Source organism: Osmerus eperlanus, chromosome 28 (assembly GCF_963692335.1).
Source record: "Osmerus eperlanus chromosome 28, fOsmEpe2.1, whole genome shotgun sequence".
Classification (NCBI taxonomy): Eukaryota; Metazoa; Chordata; class Actinopteri; order Osmeriformes; family Osmeridae; genus Osmerus; species Osmerus eperlanus.
In genome coordinates this window covers 7906204-7932972 of record NC_085045.1, presented here as the reverse complement: position 1 = coordinate 7932972, position 26769 = coordinate 7906204, and the positions used below count along the sequence as shown (strand labels likewise).

Here is a 26769-nt window from a genome sequence, read left to right as displayed (position 1 = left end):
CTCTCTCTCTCTCTCTCTCTCTCTCTCTCTCTCTCTCTCTCTCTCTCTCTCTCTCTCTCTCTCTCTCTCTCTCATGGCGTCCTCTGTTGGACAGACGTTTGATTGCGCAGGAGTTATGGTCAGGAGATTGCAATATTGTGTTTTGTTGATTGAAAATATTGAAAAAATAAAATAATATTAAGCTCACCATGCCACTGTATGTAAGCTGTGGTTGTTGTTTTTTGTTTTAGCTGTGTTGAATATAGCAATAGAGCGCCCCGTTATTCGTGCATGTTCGGGGAATTCGCTTGCTAACTCTGTTGCTTGAATAATGGCTGCACAGGAGACATCCCCACCATCTTCGTTGGAAGGCAACAAACCAGGGTTCCCCCAAAAAATATTGGCAAACAATCTCGAAGATAAGCATTTGTGTAATTCCTGTCTTAAAATATTGAGAAGGCCTTTGCAAGCCCAATGCGGTCATCGCTATTGTTTATATTGTTTCAATAAAATTGTGAGGTGAGTAAACCACTCTAGCTTGGCATGGTCATGGGTGCATTTGGATTCGCTGCCAATCTTTTAAGTAGCAACAGACATTAGGTTATAATTCGTATTTAGTTCTGCTTTAAGCTATCTAATTTGACTAGCCTAGTTTGTGGCTAACAATAACTCGTTACACAATGTTGAAATTCTCACCTGGACCTGCTCACTCAACACATAAAATCCTTCATAGTCGAGTAACTTTCATAATAAGATGATGAAATATGCTATTATGAATAAAGACAGTTTCTAGGCTTAATAATACAATTACTTGGCTAATTATTTGCAGTGATATGTTGACACACCAGTTGCTAGCCCAGCAAGGTGACAGCTGAGAGTGAGGCAGGTGTAATACCAGGCACAGGTATGATAAGCATGTTTCCGGTCTATTTCTAGTTCTGGACCACAGGAATGCAATTCTTGCATAAAGGAAGACTTGTTTGAGGATCCAACATCCATACTCAAGCAAGGCGGTGTAAGTAGCTGAATTGGGAGAAACTGATTGATTCAACTCCTTATTTTACAGTCACAAAAAATATCTGGCTACATACTTCATGGTTCTTTTCTCATAGGCTTTTCCAGATAATGCAGCTCGCAGAGAAGTAGAGGCCCTGTCAGCTGTTTGTCCAAACGAGGGATGCACTTGGACAGGCAACATTAAAGAATATGAGGTACGTTTTTGTGTCTTTTAATCCCGCTTGCTATAATGTAACTATTGCTACTCTAACTTTTTTGTTACATAACGTGTACGACGGCGTATTAGGGCCATTGTTGGTAATCAGTGGGGAACTAGGGACCTAGGCTCTCAGAGAGGGCCTAATATATTCTAAAAATATATATTTTAAAAGTAATCTATTCTAATTTCAATTCATCTAAAGACAATGTTTCTGAAATAAACCCTTCAATCCTGCCTATTCAGTTTGTGTTGAAATGTGAAGAGTTAAATGAAAAAAAATCCCCTTTTGTCACCCTATCAGAATTTTGCTGCCTCCGTTGTTGGGAGGAAAATGCTATGCAGCACTGTGATTGGTGGTCCAGCTATGAATTTACAGAGGGCCGATTAATAGTAATTCAATTTAAGACTAATTTCCATTGACAGTAAAACTTTGTTATTGCTAACTTTATGTTGTTCCCCACTTTCCCGCTGTGGGGAACGCGATCACAAGCTAATAAACTAGCTAACGTACTGATTTCAATCCGGCCGCCACTGCCACTGTTTTGTAGCCCTAGCCTAGCCTATATGTTATGGTGTTGTGCAGAATGTCAATCTGTAGTCTAAATGTACCAACGCAACATCATTATGCACAATTACCGTAAATAGTGCCGCAAGGGCTGGTTCAAATAGTGCGTAATGACCAACACAATTTCATGTAGGCCTAATGCTGTGTGCGCGCTGTATTGTGTTTTTTTTAAAACAAGTTATTGGGGTCAGAGGGCCAAGGTTTAAGAGTCACGGTTCGCTACGGATATATATCTATATATAGATATATATTGGAATCGGTGGAGGGGGTGAGGGGGAGTGCTGTAGCCTAAAATTCCGGGAACAAAACTCGGATATTCTCCGAGATAATAAAGTCAGAAATCTGAGGAAAATATCCTTAGAGTTTCATGTTTAGACTGCAGCACAGTAGCCTAACAGAGTGCTATAGGTGTGGGATGAGTTAATCTCCATAAACTCGGCCATGTTGCGATAAAAAATAAGTCAGATGTACCATAAGTTTTCTTCCTTACTTTGGTTGCTACGGTCATTCGTGCAACGCTTTAAAGGTGTTGTAAAGAAAATTCCATAATTTGCTTCTCAGTACATTATATACGTGTGAAATTAGTTGCTTAAAGCATGTACAAAGCTCTAAAACTTTGTCGCACTGAAATGTGTAGTTAGACCGTTGAACAGTTTCTCACCCGTTTTCAGCTCAGGTTTTGTTTAGGCGGGGCAAAACCCAACCTATCTACGTCACAGCCACCTATCTAAGTCAGATCACAGACGGTTTATATAACCTATATAGTATCCAACTGAACCTATAAATTAGAGGGGGCGGAGCTACAGCTCGTTCAGGCGACACGCCCCCCCCAGTATCAAGCAGAGAAGACTGCTGATTTTCTCATGATTTCAAAGCCTAATTTAACATACTTGTCTGTGTTTTTTTTCATTCGAATTTGCATGGGTAAACTTAAAACTCAGTTTTGCTTTACAGACACTTTAACAAACTTTAAGGGAATCCTTAAGTATAAGACCAAGATAAGGCGAAAACCTTAAATACTTTTAAGGAAACCTTAAAGAGAAGACTTAAGGGTGTTTTGTGCAATCGATTATATTTTAAGGAAACCTTAACTCTGACTTTAAGGAAAATCTTAACTTAAGGTGTTTTGCAATAGGGTCCAATTGCAGCGCTCCTTCTCCAGGCCCCTCTAAACCGGAACCCTCTCCTCAGGCCCCTCTCTCCTCAGGCCCCTCTCTCCTCAGGCCCCTCTTTCCTCAGGCCCCTCTTTTCATGTGTATCCGAGGTATTAGCGCCACCGCTGGTCGGAGGATACTGTAGGATATTTATATTAATAGGCTAACTTACATTGAACTTCGGTTTTAGCATAAGTCAATAGTGTTTAACATAGCGGCAATTAGCATTGCGGCTAGCGTTACGTATGACGAACATTACAAACATTATCACAAAATATTGTTTTAAAATGATAAAATTAGCTGACTAGAACCACATAAACATACACATAAAGGGGAGAGAATTTTCTGATGACCCCTTTTCAGCAAACACACTTGAGCAGGCACGCTTCAACACTGCTCATTGCAAAACACGATGCGTCATTGAGCGTTTGAATGGAGTTCTGAAGAGACGCTTTGCATGCTTTAAGTACTTACTAGTGGAACCACGCAATATAATACTTGCCTGCATTGTCCTGCACAACATTGCTACCATGTTCCTCTCTGTGATGACATTTATGATGCACCTGATCCTGTTGAAGACCAAGACCCACCTCTAGTGGTCTCTCAGAATGAGGGACTGACTGGACGTGCAATAAGGGATGCAATTGTTAGAAATCACTTTTGACTGGTTCATCTCTGATAATTGTGTACATTTAATAATATACAGGGATGAATGTCAGTTCAAAATACAGATACTATATTTGTTGACAGCTGTTTAGGAGATTCATTTATGGGGATTTATTTATAAGGCTTAATAAGTGGCCTAATGTCAAATTGATCTACTTTATCAGTAAACCATATCAAGGGCAAAATATAGTTTTATTTGACCAATTTCAAGTTTTATTACATTTTGTTGCTGAAATACACCCTTCTGCTGGGATCAGAATGATATTGATTTTTTTGGATCAAAGGTATCCCAGTCCTACTTAAAAGTTTTGGACAACACATATTGAAGGTTTGATCCAGATCAAAACCAAGATTGGATTACGTGATCAAATCCACTTTCAGAATAGTTTTTTTATTTTGACCAACCCATTTTCAAGATTTGATCCAATCCAAAAGCCGAAATCCAATCAGATCACTTCTGAACAACTGGCTCCAGGAGTTTAGAGGGGAGAGTCAATTTCCCCCTTTCCACAGCCCAAAATCCAAGAGTAAAACTGTGTGGTATGCCCCATTCTCAGCTGAATATCTTAAAGATCAACAAACATACTTTTCAACGTACTGTGTGGCTATTGTACTGTCTCTGAAGCCCTACGCTAGGTAGAGCTAGCTAGCTATTAAATGTGAGATTACATTCGCAAAACTGGATTTAAAAATGATGGTTACTATTTACTAGTATGATTAGGCCTACTTCTAATATTATCTTAATAGTAGCTAGCTTTTAGAGCTACTATTACCAACAAACTAAACTAACCGCTGTAAAATTAAGCTAGATACTGTAGAGCTAAAGGCCAGAGGCCGGCTGCACAAAACACGAGAAGGGTCCAATTGCAGCGCTCCCTCTCCAGGCCCCTCTAAACCGGAACTCTCTCCTCAGGCCCCTCTCTCCTCAGGCCCCTCTTTTCACGTGTATCCGAGGTAATAGCGCCACCGCTGGTCGGAGAATGTATTGCATTTATATACGTAAGCCAATGAGAAGGGTCCAATTGCAGCGCTCCCTCCTCAGGCCCCTCTAAACCGGAACTCTCTCCTAGGCCCCTGAAGCCGGAACTCTCTCCTCAGGCCCCTATTTTCATGTGTATCCGAGGTATTAGCGCCACCGCTGGTCGGAGGATACTGTAGGCTATTTATATTAATTGGCTAATTTACTTTGAACTTCTGTTTTAGCATAAGTCAAAAGTGTTTAACATAGCGGAAATTAGCATTGCGGCTAGCGTTACGTATGGCGAACATTACAAACATTATCACAAAATATTGTTTTAAAATGATCAAATTAGCTGGCTAGAACCACATTTATATCATAAACATACAAATAAAGGGGAGACTTTTTTTATTTTTTTTACTTTTGGACAGAGACGCAGATTTCAACTGCCAGTCGCAGGCAACAATTGTATGACTGATCCAAACACAGTAGGCCAATAGTCACAAACAACTTTATCGTACCATTAAAAAAAACATTGGATATCTATCAGGGCTCTACAGTGCGAGTATTTCACTCGCATTTGCGCCTAGAAATAGGTATGTGCAAACTTGAAAAATAATTTATGAGCACAGTGCGCGAGTGACGGGCTTTTGTCAATACACGGAACAACAGTGCGATGAAGTGAAGCATACCATTGATTTTACATGGAAAGCAAGTCACGGAGTCGCGACTGCACAATGTGAACATAGCATAATGACGCGCGAGCGACGATTTGCAACCAAAGGGCCAGAGCCATATAAAAAGAGTTACAACACTCTTTGATCTCGCCGACACGTGATCACTTGGTTCAAGTAGCTCGCAAAAAAAACAGGCTGGCAACCTGTTTGAATGGTTTTCAACGGGACAGACAGTAGCAGCATCTCGATTTACTGACATTTTCGGTATATTAACACATAATATCAATTGGTTACTGGTGTGTTGTATTATGTAGGCCTATATGTCTGATACTTTATTAACATTTATGTATTACATTAACTTATAACACTAGGCAGCAATTGTGAAGCAGAGCTAGAAATGGCTATGCTAGCTACCATACTGTAGCTCACACCAGCTCAATTTAAGACAAGAAAGGAGTTTGGTAAATGGAACAGAATATACAAGGCAACCAAGTTTGTTTTTAGTGAGTGGACCTGAAATTCCTGCCGAGCGTCGACAGCTAGCTGGACGATTGGGGACCCTTCAATCTGCAATTCATTGTTGCAGATTGAAGGGTCTCTGAATTGAACTCTCTGAATTGCTCCTCCCAAGGTTTCTTCCATTTTTTCTCCTGTTGAGAGTTTTTCTGGGAGTTTTTCCTTGTCTTCCTTGAGGGTTTAGGTTGGTTGAGGGGCAGTTCTATGGGCGTATGCGAAGCCCTCTGTGACATGCTTGCGTGTAAAAAGGGCTATACAAATACATTTGATTTGATTGTTGCTAGCTCTAATCAGATGTGCATTTAGAATCTAACAAGCTATATCTTACAATAAACTTTAGTTTAGCTGGCTATATAGGCTAAAATTTGGGTGACCAGACTTCCTCTTTTCGAGACCTAAAAAAATGCGTCCGGCAGGGATTCCAAAATTATCTGCGATTTTGCCTCGTCGGATATTTGTATTTCTCTGGGACTTTCACAAACTATTACGCCATTCATGTTCAGTGTGATGAAGCAAGTTAGCTGGTAAATTGATCAAATTACTGCAGTATTTTAAAACTATTTTCAAAACAGCTAACTTGATTCGTAACACTGAACATGAATGGGGTTGAACGTTATACAAATACAATGTTTGGGACTATAGGTCGCAAATGACACGCTTTACTTCTGCCTTCTTCGATTACAATGGAAGTCTATGGAAGTTTCCCAACTCTCTTTTTATATGGCTCTGGGTCTACCTAGCTTTGACTACCAAGCCTTTTAATCCGTGGCGTGCTTACATAGTCTATAATGTCCCAGTACTTAGTTAAAATATTAACTATAACTATATACATGTTTCTTAAACTATTTGTTCTAGTTCTATCAGAGTGAAAGTTGCTAGTTGTCTAGCATTAACTGTTAAGTCAGTGGCATTGTTAGACATAAAACTGTACTGGGGCACAGGCCCCTATTCATATCCCTTCTTCCAAGCGTGTTGCGCACAATGCACTATTAGGCTATAGAAACTCCCCTCGCTTAACCCACTATATAACAGTTCAGGTTCAAGTTTGATATCAGCTTTGGCAGGGACATCTATAGTTAATGCAAGCTTTGTGTTTTCGGTTAAACTGCTTTGATTTTACATGCGTTGATTGGGATATTGCGTTTATTTTTTTCGGGATTATCAACCTTAATTAATGCACTGACTAATAAAGTAAATTGTTAAAACTCAAACTTTAGATTTTACTGGGACACAGCAGATTTATACTGGGCACGTGCCCCTGTAAAAATGGTCTAACGACGCCCCTGTGTTAAGTTATGTTTAATAAACGAATACAATAAAAAAACACTGCTCCAGAATTTCTTTGTTTGCTCCTAAATTAGTTCATTTAGAAGCACTTGTACTCCTTGGTGAAAACATTAGCGTAGAGCCCTGTCTATACTGCTAATCCAATGCTGCTTCATCAATCACCACCTAACTCTGAAAGGCTTAAAAACCGGTTCTCATTCAACGGTCCTGCGTCAGTGTGGAGAGGCATGCAGGATATCACCAACTACAGGAAACCGTCCCCCCACACTGCAGAGAACCCTCAACTAGCCGACGATCTGAATGATTTTTTCAGCAGGTTTGATCACCCCACATCCACACCCCACTCCAACTCAGACTTCACCCAATAAACTGCACCCCCTGCTATCACCTCCCTCCTAACTCCCCCTTGGCACTGACTGACAGTCTGTGAAGAAGATGTGTGTCAGCTCTTTCAGAGACAGAAGATCAGGAAGGCTCCAGGCCCAGACGGTGTGTCACCCTCCTGTCTGAAAGTCTGTGCTGACCAGCTGGCCCCCATCTTCACACAGATCTGCAACAGATCTCTGGAGCTGTGTGAAGTCCCCTCCTGCTTCAAACGCTCCACCATCATCCCGGTTCCCAAGAAACCCTCCATCACTGGACTGAATGACTACAGGTCCGTCGCCCTGATGTCTATGGTCATGAAGTCCTTTGAGAGACTGGTGTTCTCCCACCTGAAGGTCATCACAGGCCCCCTGCTGGACCCTCTGCAGTTTGCCTACCGGGCTAATAGGTCAGTGGATGATGCAGTAAACATGGGACTGCACTACATCCTGCAACACCTCGACTCCCCAGGGACGTATGCAAGGATGCTGTTTGTGGACTTCAGCTCAGCGTTCAACACCATCATCCCAGAAGTCCTCCTCACCAAACTCACCCAGCTAACTGTGCCTGCCTCCACCTGTCAGTGGATTACAAACTTCCTGACAGACAAGAAGCAGCAGGTGAGGCTGGGATAAATTACATCCAGCACCCGGACAGTCAGCACTGGTGCCCCCCAGGGATGTGTGCTCTCCCCACTGCTCTTCTCTCTGTACACAAACGACTGCACCTCAGGACACCTGTCTGTTCAGCTCCTGAAATTTGCAGACGACACAACAATCATCGGCCTCATCCGAGATGGAGATGAGTCTGCATACAGGAGGGAAGTTGAACAGCTGGCCCTGTGGTGCAGTCGCTACAACCTGGAGTTGAACTCAAAACTGTGGAGATGATAGTGGACTTCAGGAGGAGCCCCCCCATCACTGCCCCCCTCACCATACTGAACATCACTGTGTCTGCTTGGAATCCTTCAGGTTACTGGGTTCCACAATCTCCCAGAACCTGAAGTGGGAGCCAAACATCAAAACAGTCATTAAAAAGGCCCAGCAGAGGATGTACTTCCTGCGCCAGCTCAGGAAGTACAACCTGCCTCAGGAGCTGCTGATCCAGTTTTACACTGCAGTCATTGAGTCTGTTCTCTGCACATCCATCACTGTCTGGTTTGGATCGGACACTAAACTAGACAGGAATAGACTACAACGGAAAGTCAGGTCTGCAGAAATTATTATTGGTGCCGACCTGCCCACCATCCAGGACCTGTACACCTCCAGAGCCAGGAAACAGGCAGGGAAAATCATTGCAGACCCCTCACACCCTGGACATAATCTGTTCCCACTCCCTCTGGCAGGCGCTACAGATCTCTGTACACCAAAACCACCAGACACAGGAATAGTTTTTTTCCCGTTCCCGTCACTCTAATGAACAGTTGACAAATTGTTATATTTTATTATTATATCCATCCATCAATCACCTGCCGCTTTTCCGGGGGTCGGGTCGCGGGGGCAGCAACCTAAGCAGGGAGGCCCAGACTTCCCTCTCCCCGGCCACTTCCACCAGCTCTTCCTGGGGGACCCCGAGGCGTTCCCAGGCCAGCCGAGAGACATAGTCCCTCCAGCGTGTCCTGGCTCTTCCCCGGGGCCTCTTCCCAGTGGGACGTGCCCAGAACACCTCACCAGGGAGGCATCCAGGAGGCATCCTTATCAGATGCCCGAGCCATCTCAACTGGCCCCTCTCGATGCGGAGGAGCAGCGGTTCTACTCTGAGCCCCTCCCGGATGACCGAGCTTCTCACCCTATCTCTAAGGGAGAGCCCGGACACCCTGCGGAGAAAACTCATTTTGGCCGCTTGTATTCGCAATCTCGTTCTTTCGGTCACTACCCACAGTTCGTGACCATAGGTGAGGGTAGGAACGTAGATCGACTGGTAAATAGAGAGCTTCGCCTTTCGACTCAGCTCCTTCACCACAACGGACCGATGCAGAGCCCGCATCACTGCGGACGCCGCACCGATCCGCCTGTTGATCTCGCGCTCCATCCTTCCCTCACTCGTGAACAAGACCCCGAGATACTTGAACTCCTCCGCTTGGGACAAGATCTCCTCCCCGACCCGGAGATTGCACTCCACCCTTTACCGGTCGATAACCATGGCCTCATATTTGGAGGTGCTGATTCCCATCCCAGCCGCTTCGCATTCGGTTGCGAACCGCTTCAGTGAGAGCTGAAGGTCACGGCCCGATGAAGCCAACAGGACCACATCATCTGCAAAAAGCAGCGACCCCATCCTGAGGTCACCAAACCGGACCCCCTCAACGCCCTGGCTGCGCCTAGAAATTCTGTCCATATAAATTATGAACAGAATTGGTGACAAAGGGCAGCCATGGCAGAGTCCAACCCTCACCGGGAACAAGTTCAACTTACTACCGGCAATGCGGACCAAACTCTGGCACCGGTCGTACAGGGACCAAACAGCCCCGATCAGGGAATCCGGTACCCCGTACTCCCGGAGCACCCCCCACATGAGCCCCCGAGAGACACGGTCGAACGCCTTTTCCAAATCCACAAAACGTGTAGACTGGTTAGGTGAACTCCCATGCACCCTCCAGGACCCTGCCGAGGGTGTAGAGCTGGTCCACAGTTCCACGGCCAAGACGAAAACCACATTGCTCCTCCTGCATCCGAGGTTCGACAATCCGACAGACCCTCCACTCCAGAACCCCTGAATAGACTTTCCCAGGGAGGCTGAGGAGTGTGATCCCCCTAAAGTTGGAGCACACCCTCCGGTCACCCTTTTTAAAAAGGGGAACCACCACCCCGGTCTGCCAGTCCAGAGGCACTGTCCCCGATGTCCACGCGATGTTGCAGAGTCGTGTCAACCAAGACAGCCCTACAACATACAGAGCCTTAAGGAACTCCGGGTGGACCTCATCCACCCCAGGGGCCCTGCCACCGCGGAGCTTTTTAACCACCTCGGCGACCTCAGCCCCAGAGATAGAAGGGCCCCCCGCAATGTCCCCAGACTCTGCCTCCACGTCGGAAAGCGTGTTGGTGGAATTTAGGAGGTCTTCAAAGTATTCCTTCCACCGATCCAGGACGTCCCCCGTCGAGGTCAGCAGCGCACCATCCCCACCATATACAGCGTTGACAGTGCACTGCTTCCCCCTCCTGAGTCACCGGATGGTGGTCCAGAACCTTTTCGAAGCCGTTCGGAAGTCATTCTCCATGGCCTCGTCGAACTCCTCCCACGCCCGGGTTTTTGCCTCTGCGACAGCCAAAGCTGCCTTCGGGTTGGCCTGCCGGTACATATCAGTCCGAGGGTTGCCGCCGCGACATGCACCAACCGCCTTGCGGCCGCAGCTCCGGTCGGCCGCCTCAACAATGGAGGCCCGGAACATGGCCCATTTGGACTCAATGTCGTCCCCCCCCCCCGAGACATGATCGAAGCTCTCCCGGAGGTGGGAGTTGAAGCTCCTTCTGACAGGGGATTCTGCCAGCCGTTCCCAGCAGACCCTCACATTACGTTTGGGCCTGCCAGGCCTGACCGGCGTCTTCCCCCACCATCGTAGCCAACTCACCACCAGGTGGTGATCAGTTGACAGCTCCGCCCCTCTCCACACCCGAGGGTCCAAGACATTCGGCCTCAGATCCGATGACACGACTACAAAGTCTATCATCGAACTGAGACCTCGGGTGTCCTGGTGCCAAGTGCACATATGGACATCCTTATGCTTGAACATGGTGTTCGTTATGGACAAGCCGTGTCTAGCACATAAGTCCAACAACAAAACACCGCTTGGGTTCAGATCGGGGGGGCCGTTCCTCCCAATCACGCCCCTCCAGGTTTCACTGTCATTGACCACATGAGCATTGAAGTCCCCCAGGAGGACGAGGGCATCTCTGGGAGGAGTGCTTTCCAGCACCCCCCCCAGAGACTCCAAAATGGGTGGGTACTCTGCGCTGCCGTTTGGTGCGTAAGCACAAACTGTGAGGACCCGTCCCCCCACCCGAAGGCGGAGGGAGGCTACCCTCTCGTCCACCGGGGTGAACCCCAATGTACAGGCGCCGAACCGAGGGGAAACAAGTATTCCCACCCCAGCTCGACGCCTCTCACCGAGGGCAACTCCAGAGTGGAAGAGAGTCCAGCCCTTCTCAAGGAGACTGGTTCCGGAGCCGATGCTGTGCGGTGAGGCAAGGCCGACTATATCTAGCCGGAACCTCTCTACCTCGCGCACCAGCTCAGGCTCCTTTCCCGCCAGCGAGGTGACGATGTCCCTAGAGCTAGCTTCTGCAGCCGAGGATCGGACCGCCAAGGCCCCCGCCTTCGGCCGCCGCCCGTCTCACACTGCACCCGACCCCCATGACCCCTCCTGCAGATGGTGAGCCCACTGGAAGGGGGTCCCACCTTGTCTCTTCAGGCTGTGCCCGGCCGGGCCCCATGGGAAAAGGCCCGGCCACCAGGCGCTCGCCATCGAGCCCCACCCCCGGGCCTGGCTCAAGGGGGGGGCCCCGGTGACCCGCTTCCGGGCAGGGGAAACTGGGAACCATTGTTCTTTTTCTTCATGGTAGGTTTTTGAGCCACGCTTTGTCTGGTCCTTCACCTGGAACCTGTTTGCCTTGGGTGACCCTACCAGGGGCATAAAGCCCCCGACAACCTAGCTTCCAGGATCATTAGGACACGCAAACCCCTCCACCGTGGTAAGGTGGTGACTCAGGGAGGGGTATTATTATATAACACAACAGTTATATATTTATAAAATATTATATTTATTTTATCCTAAACTGTTGTGTTATACTGCATATTTTCAGTTTAAGTACATTGAGCTCTAAAAGCTAGATACTATTAAGATAATATTAGAAGTAGGCCTAATCATACTAGTAAATAGTAACCATCATTTTTAAATCCAGTTTTGCGAATGTAATCTCACATTTAATAGCTAGCTAGCTCTACCTAGCGTAGGGCTTCAGAGACGGTACAATAGCCACACAGTACGTTGAAAAGTATGTTTGTTGATCTTTAAGATATTCAGCTGAGAATGGGGCATACCACACAGTTTTACTCTTGGATTTTGGGCTGTGGAAATTGACTCTCCCCTCTAAACTCCTGGGGACAGTTTTTTCAGAAGTGATCTGATCGGATTTCGGCTTTTGTATTGGATCAAATCTTGAAAGTGGGTTGGTCAAAATAAAAAAACAATTCTGAAATTGGATTTGATCACGTAATCCAATCTTGGTTTTGATCTGGATCAAACCTTCAATATGTGTTGTTCAAAACTTTTTTTAGGACCTTTGATCCAAAAAATCAAGATCATTCTGATCCCAGCAGAAGGGTGGATTCAGGGTGGATTTCAGCAACAAAATGTAATAAAACTTGAAATTGGTCAAATAAAACTATATGTTGCCCTTGATATGGTTTACCGATAAAGTAGATCAATCTGACATTAGGCCACTTATTAAAGCCTTATAAATAAATCCCCATAAATGAATCTTCTAAACAGCTGTCAACAAAAATAGTATCTGTATTTTGAACTGACATCCATCACTGTATATTAAGAAATGTACACAATTATCAGAGATGAACCAGACAAAAGTGATTTCTAACAATTGCATCCCTTATTGCATGTCCAGTCAGTCCCTCATTCTGAGAGACCACCAGAGGTGGGTCTTGGTCTTCAACAGGATCAGGTGCATCATAAATGTCATCACAGAGAGACCCAGGCCACTTCACAGCACAGTTTGTGATGATAAGATCAGGGTCGCCCACAAGTTGGATGTTGATGCTGTGCCTCCCTTTTCGGTAGTGATGGGCATTCCGGCTCTTTTTCGTGAGCAGGCTCGTATGGCTCAGCTCACTAAAAAGAGCCGGCTCTTTTGGCTCCCGAACGGCTCTTTAAAAAATACATGTTTTAACTATGAATTTGACTATGATAGGTGTGAAAACAATTTGAATTAAATTATTAAATGAAATCATACTCGACCGTAACCACATATCTTTCAAAATGCATTGATTTGTCATGGCTCTCCTCCGAGTTTTGACTACTCTCTGACTGTGTGTGAGTTGGCTCGGCCCTCCCTCATGCAGGATTGACAGGAACAGAATGTGAGGATGATCGTGTGCGCCTTTAAGCCTACAAGTATTTTTTGTTGTTGTTGAATAAGTCAATTATTTTAAATACAATTAAAATTCATTATTTCATAATCATTTAGTTTTTATAGGCTGTATTAATCTATTAAAAATAGAGTCGGCTCTTCAGATATGCGAGCCAGCTCCCGACGTTCACCTTCAAGAGCCGGCTCTTAGAGCCGGATCGTTCGCGAACGACCCATCACTACTTTTCGGTTGACGTACTCCCACTCCCTCTCATGAGGTGCTTGTATGCACATGAGTGCAGTCGATAACTCCAATATTATTTGGCATGTTTCCCAAAAGAAAAAACGTACGTTTGTTAAGGCCAATCTGGGCATCTCTAGGGAAATTAAACAAATTGATTGACCAGGTTGGCCAATGCAGTAGACACAGATTTTACCACATCACTAACAGTTGATGTGTCCACTCCCATATTGTCACCAACAACTTGGTAGAAAGTCCCAGATGCATACAAGCACAGAGCAATGAGGACCTGTTCTTCCACAGACAGACTGTGACTCCTTCGGGTTCTGCGTTGAAGTTTTGGCCTGACAAGGTCTGCAATGTACTTACTATCAGCATTCCCAAAGCGAAACCGAGCATAAAGTTCCTCAGTGGTGTATTGGTCCAGTTGTTTTGGATGTTCAACGTACACCCTTTGATGGTATCCTCTCCTCCAAAAGTGGTGGTGGCGATGGACAATACCTGCCATGTCAATGCTGAATAAAATGGCTGTGTAATTGGTCCTTCAAACACACACCCATTAAACATCAAATTGCTGATGAGCTTAAGCTTGTATTCAATTAAAACAATCAAGGCCAAGGCCTATAAACTCTAGGTCACGTGTCAAACTCAAGTTACTTCCACAGAATTACAAAGAAGAACGTTTTTCAAGGATATTGAAAATGGACTCAGTCGTAAATGCAGTGTTCCAGGCTGTACAGGGAATGCTGACACTTTTCAGAGTCTTCCCAAGGAACCAAACAATCGACGGGCTGTGATCTTTGTCTATGAGAAGATCCCTGTGCAGTTCGACCCTCAATTACACATTTGCTCTAACCATTTCACAGAGGACAGTTTTGAAAACCTGGGACAATGTAAAGCAGGATTTGCTATGAAGCTGTTGCTGAAAAGAGGTGCTGTTCCGACCTTATGTTCATCACAACTGCAAGCTGTAGTATGATTTTGTCGCTAACAGTTATTACCAATGCTAACGTATCCTGTATCTAGCATAGGTAGAATGTGTGATGATTTAGTTTATTGGCAATGGGGCTAACGTTATTTTATGTTCCTCACTGTGTTTCATTCGAATAAATAACCTGTGTCATGTAAATATACAATTCACGATGCATGTTTGTCCAGATCTTTGTTTTTTGTTTTTTTTGTTAGCAAGATAGCTAATTGAAGCTGAGTTGAATCACGATGGTTTGGTTGCTAAGCTGTAACGTTACCCACCTAAGTCGATCCTGTTTGCTTCGACAACAGAAGTGGAAACAACTAACTATCATTTCAAATTATATCTAGGCAATCTGTTGAAACAGTATTGTGTAGACACAATAGATTTATTTGTACGTTTTTATTTCAAATCTCCACCTTCGATGTTTCAGTGAGTGCTGTTGGCGTGGGATCCGAACAGTGATTCCAAGTTTTTTCCTCTCCAACGTACGTTCACTGTGCAACAAAATGGACAAACTTCAGCTACTGATGGTGAAAACAGAGACTTTCTGTCATCTTCGGATTTGTGCTTCACGGAGACATGGCTGTGTGATTTGATCCCGGACGCCGCGTTACAACTGCCAGGCTTTCAACTCCTGAGAGCTGATTGGGACACAGCACTCTCCGGCAAAACGAAAGGAGGTGGTATTTGTTTTTACATTAACAGTGGCTGGTGTGTAGATGTGACAGTGATTCTGCAACATTGTTCCCCTGATCTGGAATAATTTTTTATAAACTGTAAACCTTTCTACTTGCCTCACGAATTCGCATTGCTCATTCTGGTAGGAGTGTACTTGCGGCCGGGTCCTCAGGTTAAAGAGGCCCAACGCATGCTCGCCGACCAGATTTTGAGTGTGGAGCGAGCAAATCCGGATTCTTTGGTTATCGTACTCGGTGACTTTAACAAAGGCAATCTCAGAATCAGAAGAATCAGAATGGGATTTATTCGCCATGAAAGTTTGCACAGACAAGGAATTTGCTTTGGCAGGAAGGTGCATACAATAAACATATAGGGACCTACAATTTAAATTATGTGGACTATCTATACTAAGGGTACATAAACTAGCAGTACTAAGTGGAATTAGAATTAAATAAAATATACAATAAAATGTAAGTTGCCGTAATTTACAATATAAAAATACAAATATTACAAAAAAATACAAATGTACAAGATACAATTTTTGTAATGCAGTGCAAAAGGCAATGTGTTTTAAGCAGGAAGTCATTAGAGTCAGTGTGGTCCCTTGGCCTTGTTGAAGAGGCCAACAGCAGAAGGGAAGAAACTGTTTTTGTGGCATGAGGTATTGGTCCTGATGGACCACAGCCTTCTGCCGGAGGGGAGTGACTGAAACAGGGAGTGTCCAGGGTGGGAGGAGTCGGCCACAATCTTCCTCGCTCGCCTCAGGGTCCTCGAGGTGTGCAGGTCCTCGAGGGTAGGCTGGTTGCAGCCAATCACCTTCTCAGCAGTGCGGATGATACGCTGCAGTCTGCTCTTTTCCTTGGCAGTGGCAGCAGCGTACCAGACGGTGATGGAGAAGGTGAGGATGGACTCAATGATGGCTGAGTAGAAGTGCACCATCATTGTCTTTGGCAGGTTGAACTTCTTCAGCTTCCGAAGGAAGTACATCCTCTGTTGTGCTTTCTTGATGCAGGGAGCTGATGTTCAGTTCCCACTTGAGGTCCTGGGAGAGGATAGTGCCCAGGAAGCGGAAGGACTCCACAGTGTTGACTGGGGAGTCACACAGGGTGATGGGGGTGAGTGGGGCTGTGTTCTTCCTGAAGTCCACAACCATCTCCACTGTCTTAAGAGCATTGAGCTCTAAGTTGTTCTGGCTGCACCAGGTCACCAGGTTGGCCGCTTCCCACCTATAATCAGACTTGTCTCCACCAGAGATGAGCCCAATAAGGGTGGTGTCGTCCGCAAACTTCAGGAGTTTGACGGACGGATGACTGGAGGTGCAGCTGTTGGTGTACAGGGAGAAGAGCAGAGGAGAAAGGACGCAGCCCTGAGGTGATCCGGTGCTGATGGACCGGGAGTCAAAGACTTGTGTTCCCAGCTTAACGCACTGCTTCCTGTCAGACAGGAAGTCTGTGATCCACCTGCAGGTGGAGTCGGGCAGGGTCTGTGATGGATTTAAGGTGTGCCAGCACCAGGCGCTCGAAAGACTTCATTACCACAGAGGTCAGGGCGACGGGTCTGTAGTCATTATGTCCTGTTGGCCTTGGCTTTTTGGGCACAGGGATGATGGTGGAGGACTTGAGACAGGCTGGCACATGGCATGTCTCAAGGGAGGTGTTAAAGATGTAGGTAAACACCGGAGACAGCTGGTCAACGCAGTGCTTGAGGGTGGCTGGAGAGACAGAGTCCGGCCCAGCTGCTTTGCGGGGATTCTGCCTCTTGAAAATTCTGTTAACTTCACCCTCCTGAATGGAGAGAGTCGTCACTGTAGAGGGGGGGAGGTGGGAGGCCTCCTAGGTGGGAAGGGGTAGTTCAGGACTGTCCAATTGTCTTTCAAATCTGCAGTAGAACTCATTCAGGTCGTTGGCCAGGCGGGAGTCGGTAGTGGAGTGGGGGGCTCTGGGCTTGTAGTTGGTAATCTGCCTGAGCCCTCTCCAGACAGAAGCAGAGTCATTTGCAGAGAATTGGTGTTTTAGTCTCTCCGAGTACAGTCGTTTAGCCTCCCTCACCGCCTTGCTAAACCTGTTCTTCGACTCCTTGAAACTGTCTTTGTCCCCACTCCTAAACGCAACCTCTTTAGCTGACCTCAACCTTCTGAGTTTAGCTGTAAACCAGGGTTTGTCGTTGTTGTAGCTCACCCTGGTGCGTGTTGGTATACAGCAGTCCTCACAGAAGCTGATGTATGATGTCACAGCCTCTGTGAGCTCATCCAGACTATTGGTAGCAGTCGTGAACATGTCCCAGTCAGTGCAGTCCAAGCACGCCCACAGATCCTCCATAGCTTCACTGGTCCACTGTTTTGATGTCCTCACAGCAGGCTTACAGCGCTTTAGCTTCTGCCTGTATGCAGGAATCAGGTGGACCATGGCGTGGTCAGAGTGACCCAGTGCTGCTCGGGGGACCGCATGGTATGCTTTGCTGATTGTAGAGTAGCAGTGATCCAAGGTGTTTCCTTCTCTGGTAGGGCATTTGATGAATTGTCTATATTTTGGGAGTTCTTGAGTGAGATTGCCTTTGTTAAAGTCGCCTAGCACAATAACCAAGGAATCCGGATTTTCATGCTCCACACTCAGTATCTGGCTGGCGAGCACACGTTGAGCCTCGTTGACGCTAGCCTGCGGAGGCATGTAGACGCCAACCAGAATGAATGATGCAAACTCTCGTGGCGAGTAAAAAGATCTACAGTTAATAAAAAATGATTCCAGATCAGGAGAACAGTGCTGCAGAATCACTGTCACATCTTCACACCAGCCACTGTTAATGTAAAAACAAATACCACCGCCTTTCGTTTTGCCAGAGAGCACAGGGTCACGATCCGCTCTCAGCAGTTTGAAACCTGCTAGCTGTAGCGCGGAGTCTGGGATCAGTTCACTCAGCCATGTCTCCGTAAAGCACAAAACGGAAGATGAATGAAAGTCACTGCTTTTCCACACCAGAAGCTGAAGTTCGTCCAGTTTGTTGCTCAGTGAACGCACGTTGGAGAGAAATATCCCCTGTAACGCTGTGCGTGCCCCACGCCGATGGAGTCGCACCAGAGCACCGGCTCGTTTGCCTCTCCTACGACGCTTAGCTGCTAGGACAAAGCCGAGGGTGGCTTTGACTATAATTCCCACAAATTCTGCCGCTGGAAGCAGAAAAGTGGGAAATAAATCCACAGGAGTTGTAGTCCTGATGTTTAGAAGTACTTCTCTTGTTAGAGATCAAGTTCTCTCAGCCACAAACTCCCCAAATACAGACAATTCATCAAATGCCCAACCAGAGAAGGGAACACTGGATCACTGCTACACCACAGTCAGTAGAGCCTACTACGCTGTCCCTCGAGCAGCACTGGGACACTCAGACCATGCCATGGTCCACATGATTCCTGCGTACAGGCAGAAACTAAAGCTCTGTAAACCTGCTGTGAGGACATCAAAACAGTGGACCAGTGAGGCTATGGAGGGTCTGCGGGCATGCTTGGACTCTACTGACTGGGTTATGTTCACGACTGCTACTGTAGGGGGTTAAATATTGTCCATACAACCAAAACAAATTCCCCTATGGTTTAAAGGAAGATGGGAAATTGAACAGTGTATTAGCATGAACCAAATAATGCCAATACAAATAGAATTACAGTTATTTGACTCTATGGGTTAAATCAGAGCAAGAATGGTCAAAGTAAGGTTAAAATGAAATACGCATTTAATAACATTGCAAATGAATTAAATCAATTACAAGGCAAACATGTTACAAAATGAAGGATTTAAATCTGACCTACTCTACCATGATCATTGTAAATCAGAGAGAAAGCAAGAGTAGGACAGTAGGACGGGAGAACTGAGGAGAAAGGTCTCAGGAGATGAAGAATCCACAGAACAATGCATAACAATTCCCTTTATACACAAGGACAACCAGTCAGACCACATCTTTTGATGTTTCAAAACCCATTGAAACTTCCCTGCTGTATGACTATGTTAAGCCTGTGTTCTGCTCCTCTCTTTCACCAATCGTCTCTGGAGGAGGGGATCCCTCACTGATTTGCTCCTCCCAAGGTTTTTTCCATTTTTTCTCCAGCAGTGAGTTTTTCTGGGAGTTTTTCCTTGTCTTCCTTGAGGGTTTAGGTTGGTTGAGGGGCAGTTCTATGGGCGTATGTGAAGCCCTCTGTGACATGCTTGCGTGTAAAAAGGGCTATACAAATACGTTTTGATTTGATTTGATCTTGAATGGGGTGTGAGAGCCATCAAGTTGAGACCGTCCAGAAACTCCAGACTTTAACATATGAGAGGTGGGGGCAGGTTTGACACCCAGCCTTACACTACAAATAGTCTGGATGAACTCACAGAGACTGTGACGTCGTACATCAGCTCAAATCCATCACAGACCCCCTCCTGCATCCCCTGCAATAACATGGCCCTCCACTTCACCCTACAGCCCTGGACTCCCCAGCATCCTACGCCAGGATCCTGTTTGTGGACTTCAGCTCTACCTTCAACACCATCATCCCCGCCCTGCTTCAGGACAAGCTTTCCCAGCTGAACGTGCCCGACTCCACCTGCAGGTGGATCACAGACTTCCTGTCTGACAGGAAGCAGCATTTTTTTCACCTATCAAATTCGAGGCGAAACATTTTGAGCTTAAAAAATTTGAGTCTATCAAATTCGAGCCGAAATAATTTGAGGCAAAATAATTCTGATTGCAACATCCGGAATACCAAGGATAGGTAGAGCAATTGAGCAATAGAGAAGAGAAAACGCATGATGACTACCAGGGAAAACAACCATGCTTCGGTGAGTCTGATGTGATCAAATCTTGCATTGAGGCTCGATTGCTCTACCTAGCCTATATTTAGGCTCGAATTTTAGCAACCTGAATTTTATTTTACATTGAAATATATTCATAGGAGAATTTGGTGTTGTTCACATTTCAATATTAAGTATTCAATGCCTTTTTAAAATGCAAAACATTATGTCACTGATTTGCTTCCATAGATCCCCCCCCCCCCCCCCCAAAAAAAAAAGGCAGTTTCAAGAAAGATGGGAAAGTGAATACATGTTTGTGCTTCAAGGAGAAAAAACGGTATGTATTTTGTGTTATGAGGCGATGACGGTCGTTAAAGAGTACAATCTCCGTCGGCATTTTGACACCAAACAGAGATAAATATGCCAAATTTAGCCTCCAAGAAAAACAGCAGGTTGTCCAAGAATTAAAAGGAAGACTGCAATCGCAACAGAATATGTTCAAAAAAGCTACAGCTAAAACATTGTTACGTCGTAGTTGAACCTTTTGAGGGCAACCATAATGCTGATGTGGCCCTCTGTGAAAATGTGTTTGAACCCCTGCTCTAGGTACACCATACTAAAGGTAGAATCATGGACTCAAAAGGAAAAAAAATCACTGTTGCGGTAACCCACGCACTGCTGGAGGGTGTTTGGTGCCATTATTCCTCAATAACAATTCTACCAAAGGTGGGGAGCTCACTAACAAAAGGAAAAAAGACATTTGGCTCCAAATCACCCAGAATGTTAATGCCATGGGGTCTGGCCAGAAGAGGACCATGGAGCAAGTGAGATTTAGATGGAAGAATCTGAAGGCAAGGGCAACAAAGGACCATGCTGAAGCAAAAAACATCCAAACAGGCAATAAGCCCTTTAGAAGAGGTGATTACACAGATGTAGTTCTGGACATTATTGGAGGTGAAAACGGGATTTGGATGGGATTCACGGGGTTGTAGCGGACGGCGAGCCCACAATTGCAGAGGGAAGCAAGCCAGTTCTTCCTAATACAGAGGAAACAATTATTCTGGATTTCAGCCCTGTTACTGATGAAGAAGGTGGATCTTCAATAACAGTGGAGCCACTAGTAATTAGCACAGGATGTCAGAAAAGACGCTGGAAGTGTTCTTTGCCAAACAAATATTATTATGATGATGCCCATAAGTCACTTCTTAAAAGAGAAACTGAAAGAGCGGACGTACAGATTAGTCTGGCAGAGGAACAATTCACACTTTCAAAACTTCAGCAAACCAAAGCCAGACTTGAGATCCGCATGCTAAAAGGAGAGCTTCAAAAAGCTGGTCTCTCCACAACTGAAGACAAACTCTGAAATTTATTTAATTTAGTTAACTATTGAACATTTATCCCTTTTCTGATTTTGAAACACATGTTCTAAATATTAACATTGTATTTGTGAAGAATGTATATTTGTTTGTGGGTCAGATGATGGCTCTGACTGTTTGGATTGTTTTATTTGACCTTTTTCTGTCTCTTCAAATTAAAACACTTAAAAGTGACCCCATGCTGGCTATTGAACGTGTCCTTTACTTGACTAGCCTACTACATTGGCCTACATTGTTATACGTAGTCCCATTTACAACACTGGGAATCCGAATTTTGTAATCTTGAAAAGTTTGTATCTGGATCAGGGTGATCCAATCCAATGTTGCTTTGAAAAACCAGTACAAATGTAAGATGGATTACCTGATCCTGGATAGCAAAAAATGGGATTTCAAAATCCAGATAATTCAGATCTAGATGAAACTTTTTGAACAACTGGCCCCTGGGGTAGCCTACTTGCTATCGGATTTGTATGTTCCGTATGGCATTTTGTGTCTTAACGACCTTCAAGTAGTGACTGGTAGTTAAAGTAGGATTGGTCAAAGCCGTTTTGGGGCGTGGCTTCGCGATAGATCAATTCCGTAAACCAATGGGATTTGAACATGAGTGACATGCTTCTGGAGTTTGTATTAATTGGTGGTTTATTTTTCTGGAATATGGTCAAATAGTTATTCTTGGGGATATTGAGGAATTACCTAAAACATTAACTATAATGAACATAAAATCAACAGTATTTGCAGATGTATGCGTTTTAAAGTTTTTTTATTTTACCCCAGGGCTATCTACTTCCGTTATTTCAACAACTTCAACACAGAGGGCTACTAGCTTGGAAAGCTACTCTAAAATCTAAATGTCCATGAAATGAAACCGAGAAATTATCTCTCTTTTTCTCTCTCTTGATTATGGCATAAATGTGGGTCTGGCCAGCTACTTTGATCATTTAAAAATACAATATTTTGTGATAATGTTCTCCCTACATAATGATGCAATGCTAATGATGTTAAACACTATTGATTTATGCTAAAACCGAAGTTCAATATAAGTTATTAATATAAATACAATACACCTGCATGAGAGGGGCCAGAGGAGAGAGGTCTGCAGTCTCTTGGAGACTGGCAGTTGTTCTCTTTATTCCGTCCATGACAGAAATATGTTTCTTTTCTTGGATGTAAGGCTAACATAATCGAATACAACGTGTTGAAAATGATGGTGTGTCAAATACCGCCTATTTGATTGGCACATCTCATTAACATATTGGGATGAATAAATACATAAATAAATGAATGAATAAATAAATACATAAATAAATGAATGAATATATAAATATTGGTTGTAAAGTGAACTATTTATCTATAATTGTTTAATATTTCCTCACTCATAAATTAATACATTATGTGACGATTCGTCCCCTCCGTCACCGAGTACGTTCCCCCCCAGGTGCAGGACAGCAAAATTGAGACGCTGAGACGGACAGTTGCATCAACACTTCAGTTATATTTTTTTCTTTTCAGTGGAGCCAGAACACTAGTAGACACACTGCCGTACTAGGTAGTCAAAACAGGCAAAATATACACTTTGTGTCAAACAAGGAATATAAGTAATTGGACAATTCTCAGGCGGTCCCTCAACCGCCATTGCAACAGTCATTCTCCGGCTCCACTCTCCCCTCCTTCATCTAATCGGGACCTTTTAAAGCAAGCACAATCAAGAATATGAGTTACACCTGTTTACTTGATCCCATCAATTAAGCGTCCTTAGGCCTACCTCCCAGGAGAGGGTGCCCCCGGACCCTGTATTCCACCTGACCCCTCACAATTACATTACTTAGGTTTTAATTGATGCATGTATTCTTTTTATTTATGTATTTATGCATTGATGTCAACATTTATTTATTCATTCATTCATTTCTCAATATGGCAGGTTTGGTCCTCCATACTATGTCTCATGAACAATGTTTGTGATTCTATCTTCTGTAGCTGAACCATGAGGGCAAGTGTGACTTCATGATCATCCTCTGTCACTCATGTAAAGAGCTCATGAGGTCTAATGAACTGGAGCGCCACAATGACCGCGAATGTCCAGAGAGGACTCTCAACTGCAAGTACTGCAAGGAACCTTTTCATTTCAAAAACATAAAGGTAAAAGGAAGCTATGCGCATCGTTTTATTTTTTGTATGAAGTGGATATTGTCATATATAGACTGATTTAGATGTGTTTTCTAGGCTCATGATCAAATTTGTCCAAAGTACCCCATGATTTGTGAAGGCTGCGCAAAGAAAAAGATACCCAGAGAAAAGGCAAGCATGCTACAATGATCTTGACTGAAACATTCATTATACAGGATTGACATATAACTATTAGCATTTGGTGCTTGTTCACTAGTCATCGTTTTATTTTCTTGTAGTACATGGACCATATTAAGTTCTGCAGTAAATTCAGAGCACCTTGCAGATTTCATGTTGTTGGCTGCGATATGTCTGTAAGTTACTTTTTAAAATCATCATTATTATTATCATTAACCATGCTGTAGATGCCATCCACAGTACTACATAGAGACATTGAATAATGTAACAAAATGTTTAATGTTTTTACTCATGTCTATGTGTGTGTTCATGTCTTTCAACTCTTTTCCCAAGGTGGAAAAGGAGAAGATCAACGACCACGAACGTGCATGTTCTTACGAACACTTGAACATGCTCTTGCACTTCATCATGGGCATCAAGGTTAGCCTGGAGAGCTTGCAGCCTCAGACTCTAGAGGTGGCCAGTCACAAGCTCCACGAGCTGCACGAGTCTCTAAGGGAACTGGAGTCCAAGCTGGGTGAGCTGAGTGGGGGCAACCCTGTGCAGGGAGCCTGCGCCCCCGCCCTGGGCACCTCATTTACTCCGCTGCCTAGCGCTGTGGGTGCAGCACTGGAGTTACAGCTTCACAGTGAGAAGACCAAGGTGGCAGAGCTCAGCCGGAGGTGCCAGGAGTTGGAGCTGAAAGTGGGCACCTTTGAGAACATTGTGTGCGTCCTCAACCGAGAGATGGAGCGCTCCTGCACCAACATGGAGGCCTACAATCGTCAACATCGCTTGGACCAGGACAAGATCGAGATCCTCAACAACAAGGTGATCGGTCATCATCAGTGATATGAAATCATTTTAGCTACACGTTCACCAACATACACTAAATACTATGGGAAATTGTTTTCAGTTGTGTTACAGCAAACAACATCTGAAACGTCTGTTTCAGGTGCGTCAGCTGGAGAGGACGGTAGGCTTGAGGGACCTATCCATCGTGGAGATGGAGGGGAAGATGAGGGAGATGTCCGCAGCCACTTTCGATGGTATCTTTGTCTGGAAGATCTCTGACTTCACTAAGAAGAGACAGGATGCTGTGGCTGGACGGGCGCCGGCAATGTTCTCTCCAGGTAACATACACAAACCCATCATGATTATGTTCCTTATTATGCTTTAGATCTTCATGACCATGTCATAAAGTTAATAAACAAACACGTTTCAGCGTTCTACACCAGTAAGTATGGCTACAAGATGTGTCTGCGCATCTACCTGAATGGAGATGGGACAGGCCGGAGTAGTCACTTATCTTTGTTCTTTGTGGTGATGAGGGGACACAGTGATGCTCTCCTCAAGTGGCCCTTCAACCAGAAGGTGAGGCTAACCTAGTACACCCTTGTCAGCTCGGAATTCTCTATTGTTCATCAACAGTTTATATGGCTGCTTATGAGCTAACAGGACACTCATTCAGATAGTTCAAGTCTTTTAAGTGAGATGCACAGAACAACACAAGGTTAGACTGGGCACTGAAATTCTTAAGACAAGACAACGCAAGCACCTGGCATAACATAGATAGGATTGAGGTCTGATGTTCTGATGACCGGATCTGGTTTTGTGTCAAGGTAACCCTTATGCTATTGGACCAGAACAACCGAGAACACATCATTGATGCCTTCAGGCCCGACATCTCCTCGTCCTCCTTCCAGAGGCCGGTCAGTGACATGAACATTGCCAGTGGCTGCCCACTTTTCTGCCCACTCTCCAAACTGGACTCCAAAAACTCGTACATCCGTGATGACACCATATTCATCAAGGCTATTGTAGACCTTACTGGGCTGTAATTGGAATTTTAGCTGTTACTATCAATCAGTGTGGTGTAAGATTTTCAGATTTTTTTGCTATGCCCTGCCATTCTAGGTATTTTGTTTAGGTGTGGATTGTCATTTAAGAGAACATCACAAACAGCACTGAACACTAATCTTGATAAAGGTTAGTGGTATGACTAATGGTGTGCTTCTTAGGAAATGTGAAGTGTGGTGTTTTTTCTCAAGTTTGTTGGATAACTGTTTGCTGTGGTAATTATGCTACTTTATCAACTTCTGGCACTTTACCTTTTTAGATATTAAACAGAACTATAATTATCTCATTATCCTGGTGCTAGGTGCTTGTGTAGCTGTAATGTTTGGTGCTTGATAACTAGTGAACCTTTCAGTTGTCTTTATGCACCTCACATAGACTTATGTGAGTCCCAACAATATCGGTCAGTGACCACAAGTTTTCCTTTTGGCTATTAGGCAGCTTGGCTCACTATTCCAGTATTGTCAAGAGTAGGCATTTACTTTTGTTATAAAGCTTGTGAGATTTCTAAACATTATTGTGTCTCTGATCTCAAGTCCCGTGTTCATGATTGGTACATATTTGTAGTAGTGGAGATTGCTTGAATTCCATGAATTCTGGGTGCAGTATTTGAGTTTTTTATGTGTGCTTTCTTGACCTTTTTCCTGAATTAGCTTGCATGTTGTATCTGTGGAAGATAAACTGTAGTTTGTGCACATTCAGGGTTGTCTAACAACCTGAACAGTAGCACCAGCAGTTGAAATGTAAATCCCAGAGCCCAGGCTAAGATTGTTGACATCAAGACTACCGGTAATGTTAGTCGTTTGTGACAGGAGGGGCTTTAGTGCATGAGAAAAGGGCCATCTGTATTTCCTAGGGGTGTAACGATACACTCAGCTCACGATTCAATACGTATCACGATACTGGGTGTACAATACAATACGTATCACGATATTTTGAACAACATTTTAAATTATACTGAAATTCACTGAACAGATTTATTTCCAAAAAACAATTTCAATAATTTTCTTTGTTGTACATACAATTTAGTTAACTCCGTTCAAGCGATTTCTGTGAATGTAATGAATGCACGCATGACACAGGTGCAGAGTAGGTCGCGTGCTGGTAGCTCAACCAATAGGATCAAACGGACGTTTTATTGTAAAA

At 44.5% G+C, this 26769-nt stretch overlaps 1 protein-coding gene across 1 annotated transcript; it reads left to right on the top strand.

The window, feature by feature from the left end:
- The first annotated feature begins 114 nt into the window (after positions 1–114).
- On the top strand, positions 115–26181 carry traf2a (Tnf receptor-associated factor 2a). The gene is made up of 10 exons (XM_062454226.1): positions 115–498; positions 916–994; positions 1092–1190; positions 23461–23622; positions 23707–23781; positions 23889–23963; positions 24121–24597; positions 24722–24899; positions 24992–25140; positions 25389–26181. Exons 1-10 carry the CDS (start codon positions 311–313, stop codon positions 25605–25607), a joined length of 1701 nt encoding a protein of 566 aa, XP_062310210.1. The 5' UTR covers positions 115–310; the 3' UTR covers positions 25608–26181.
- Positions 26182–26769: the final 588 nt, after the last annotated feature.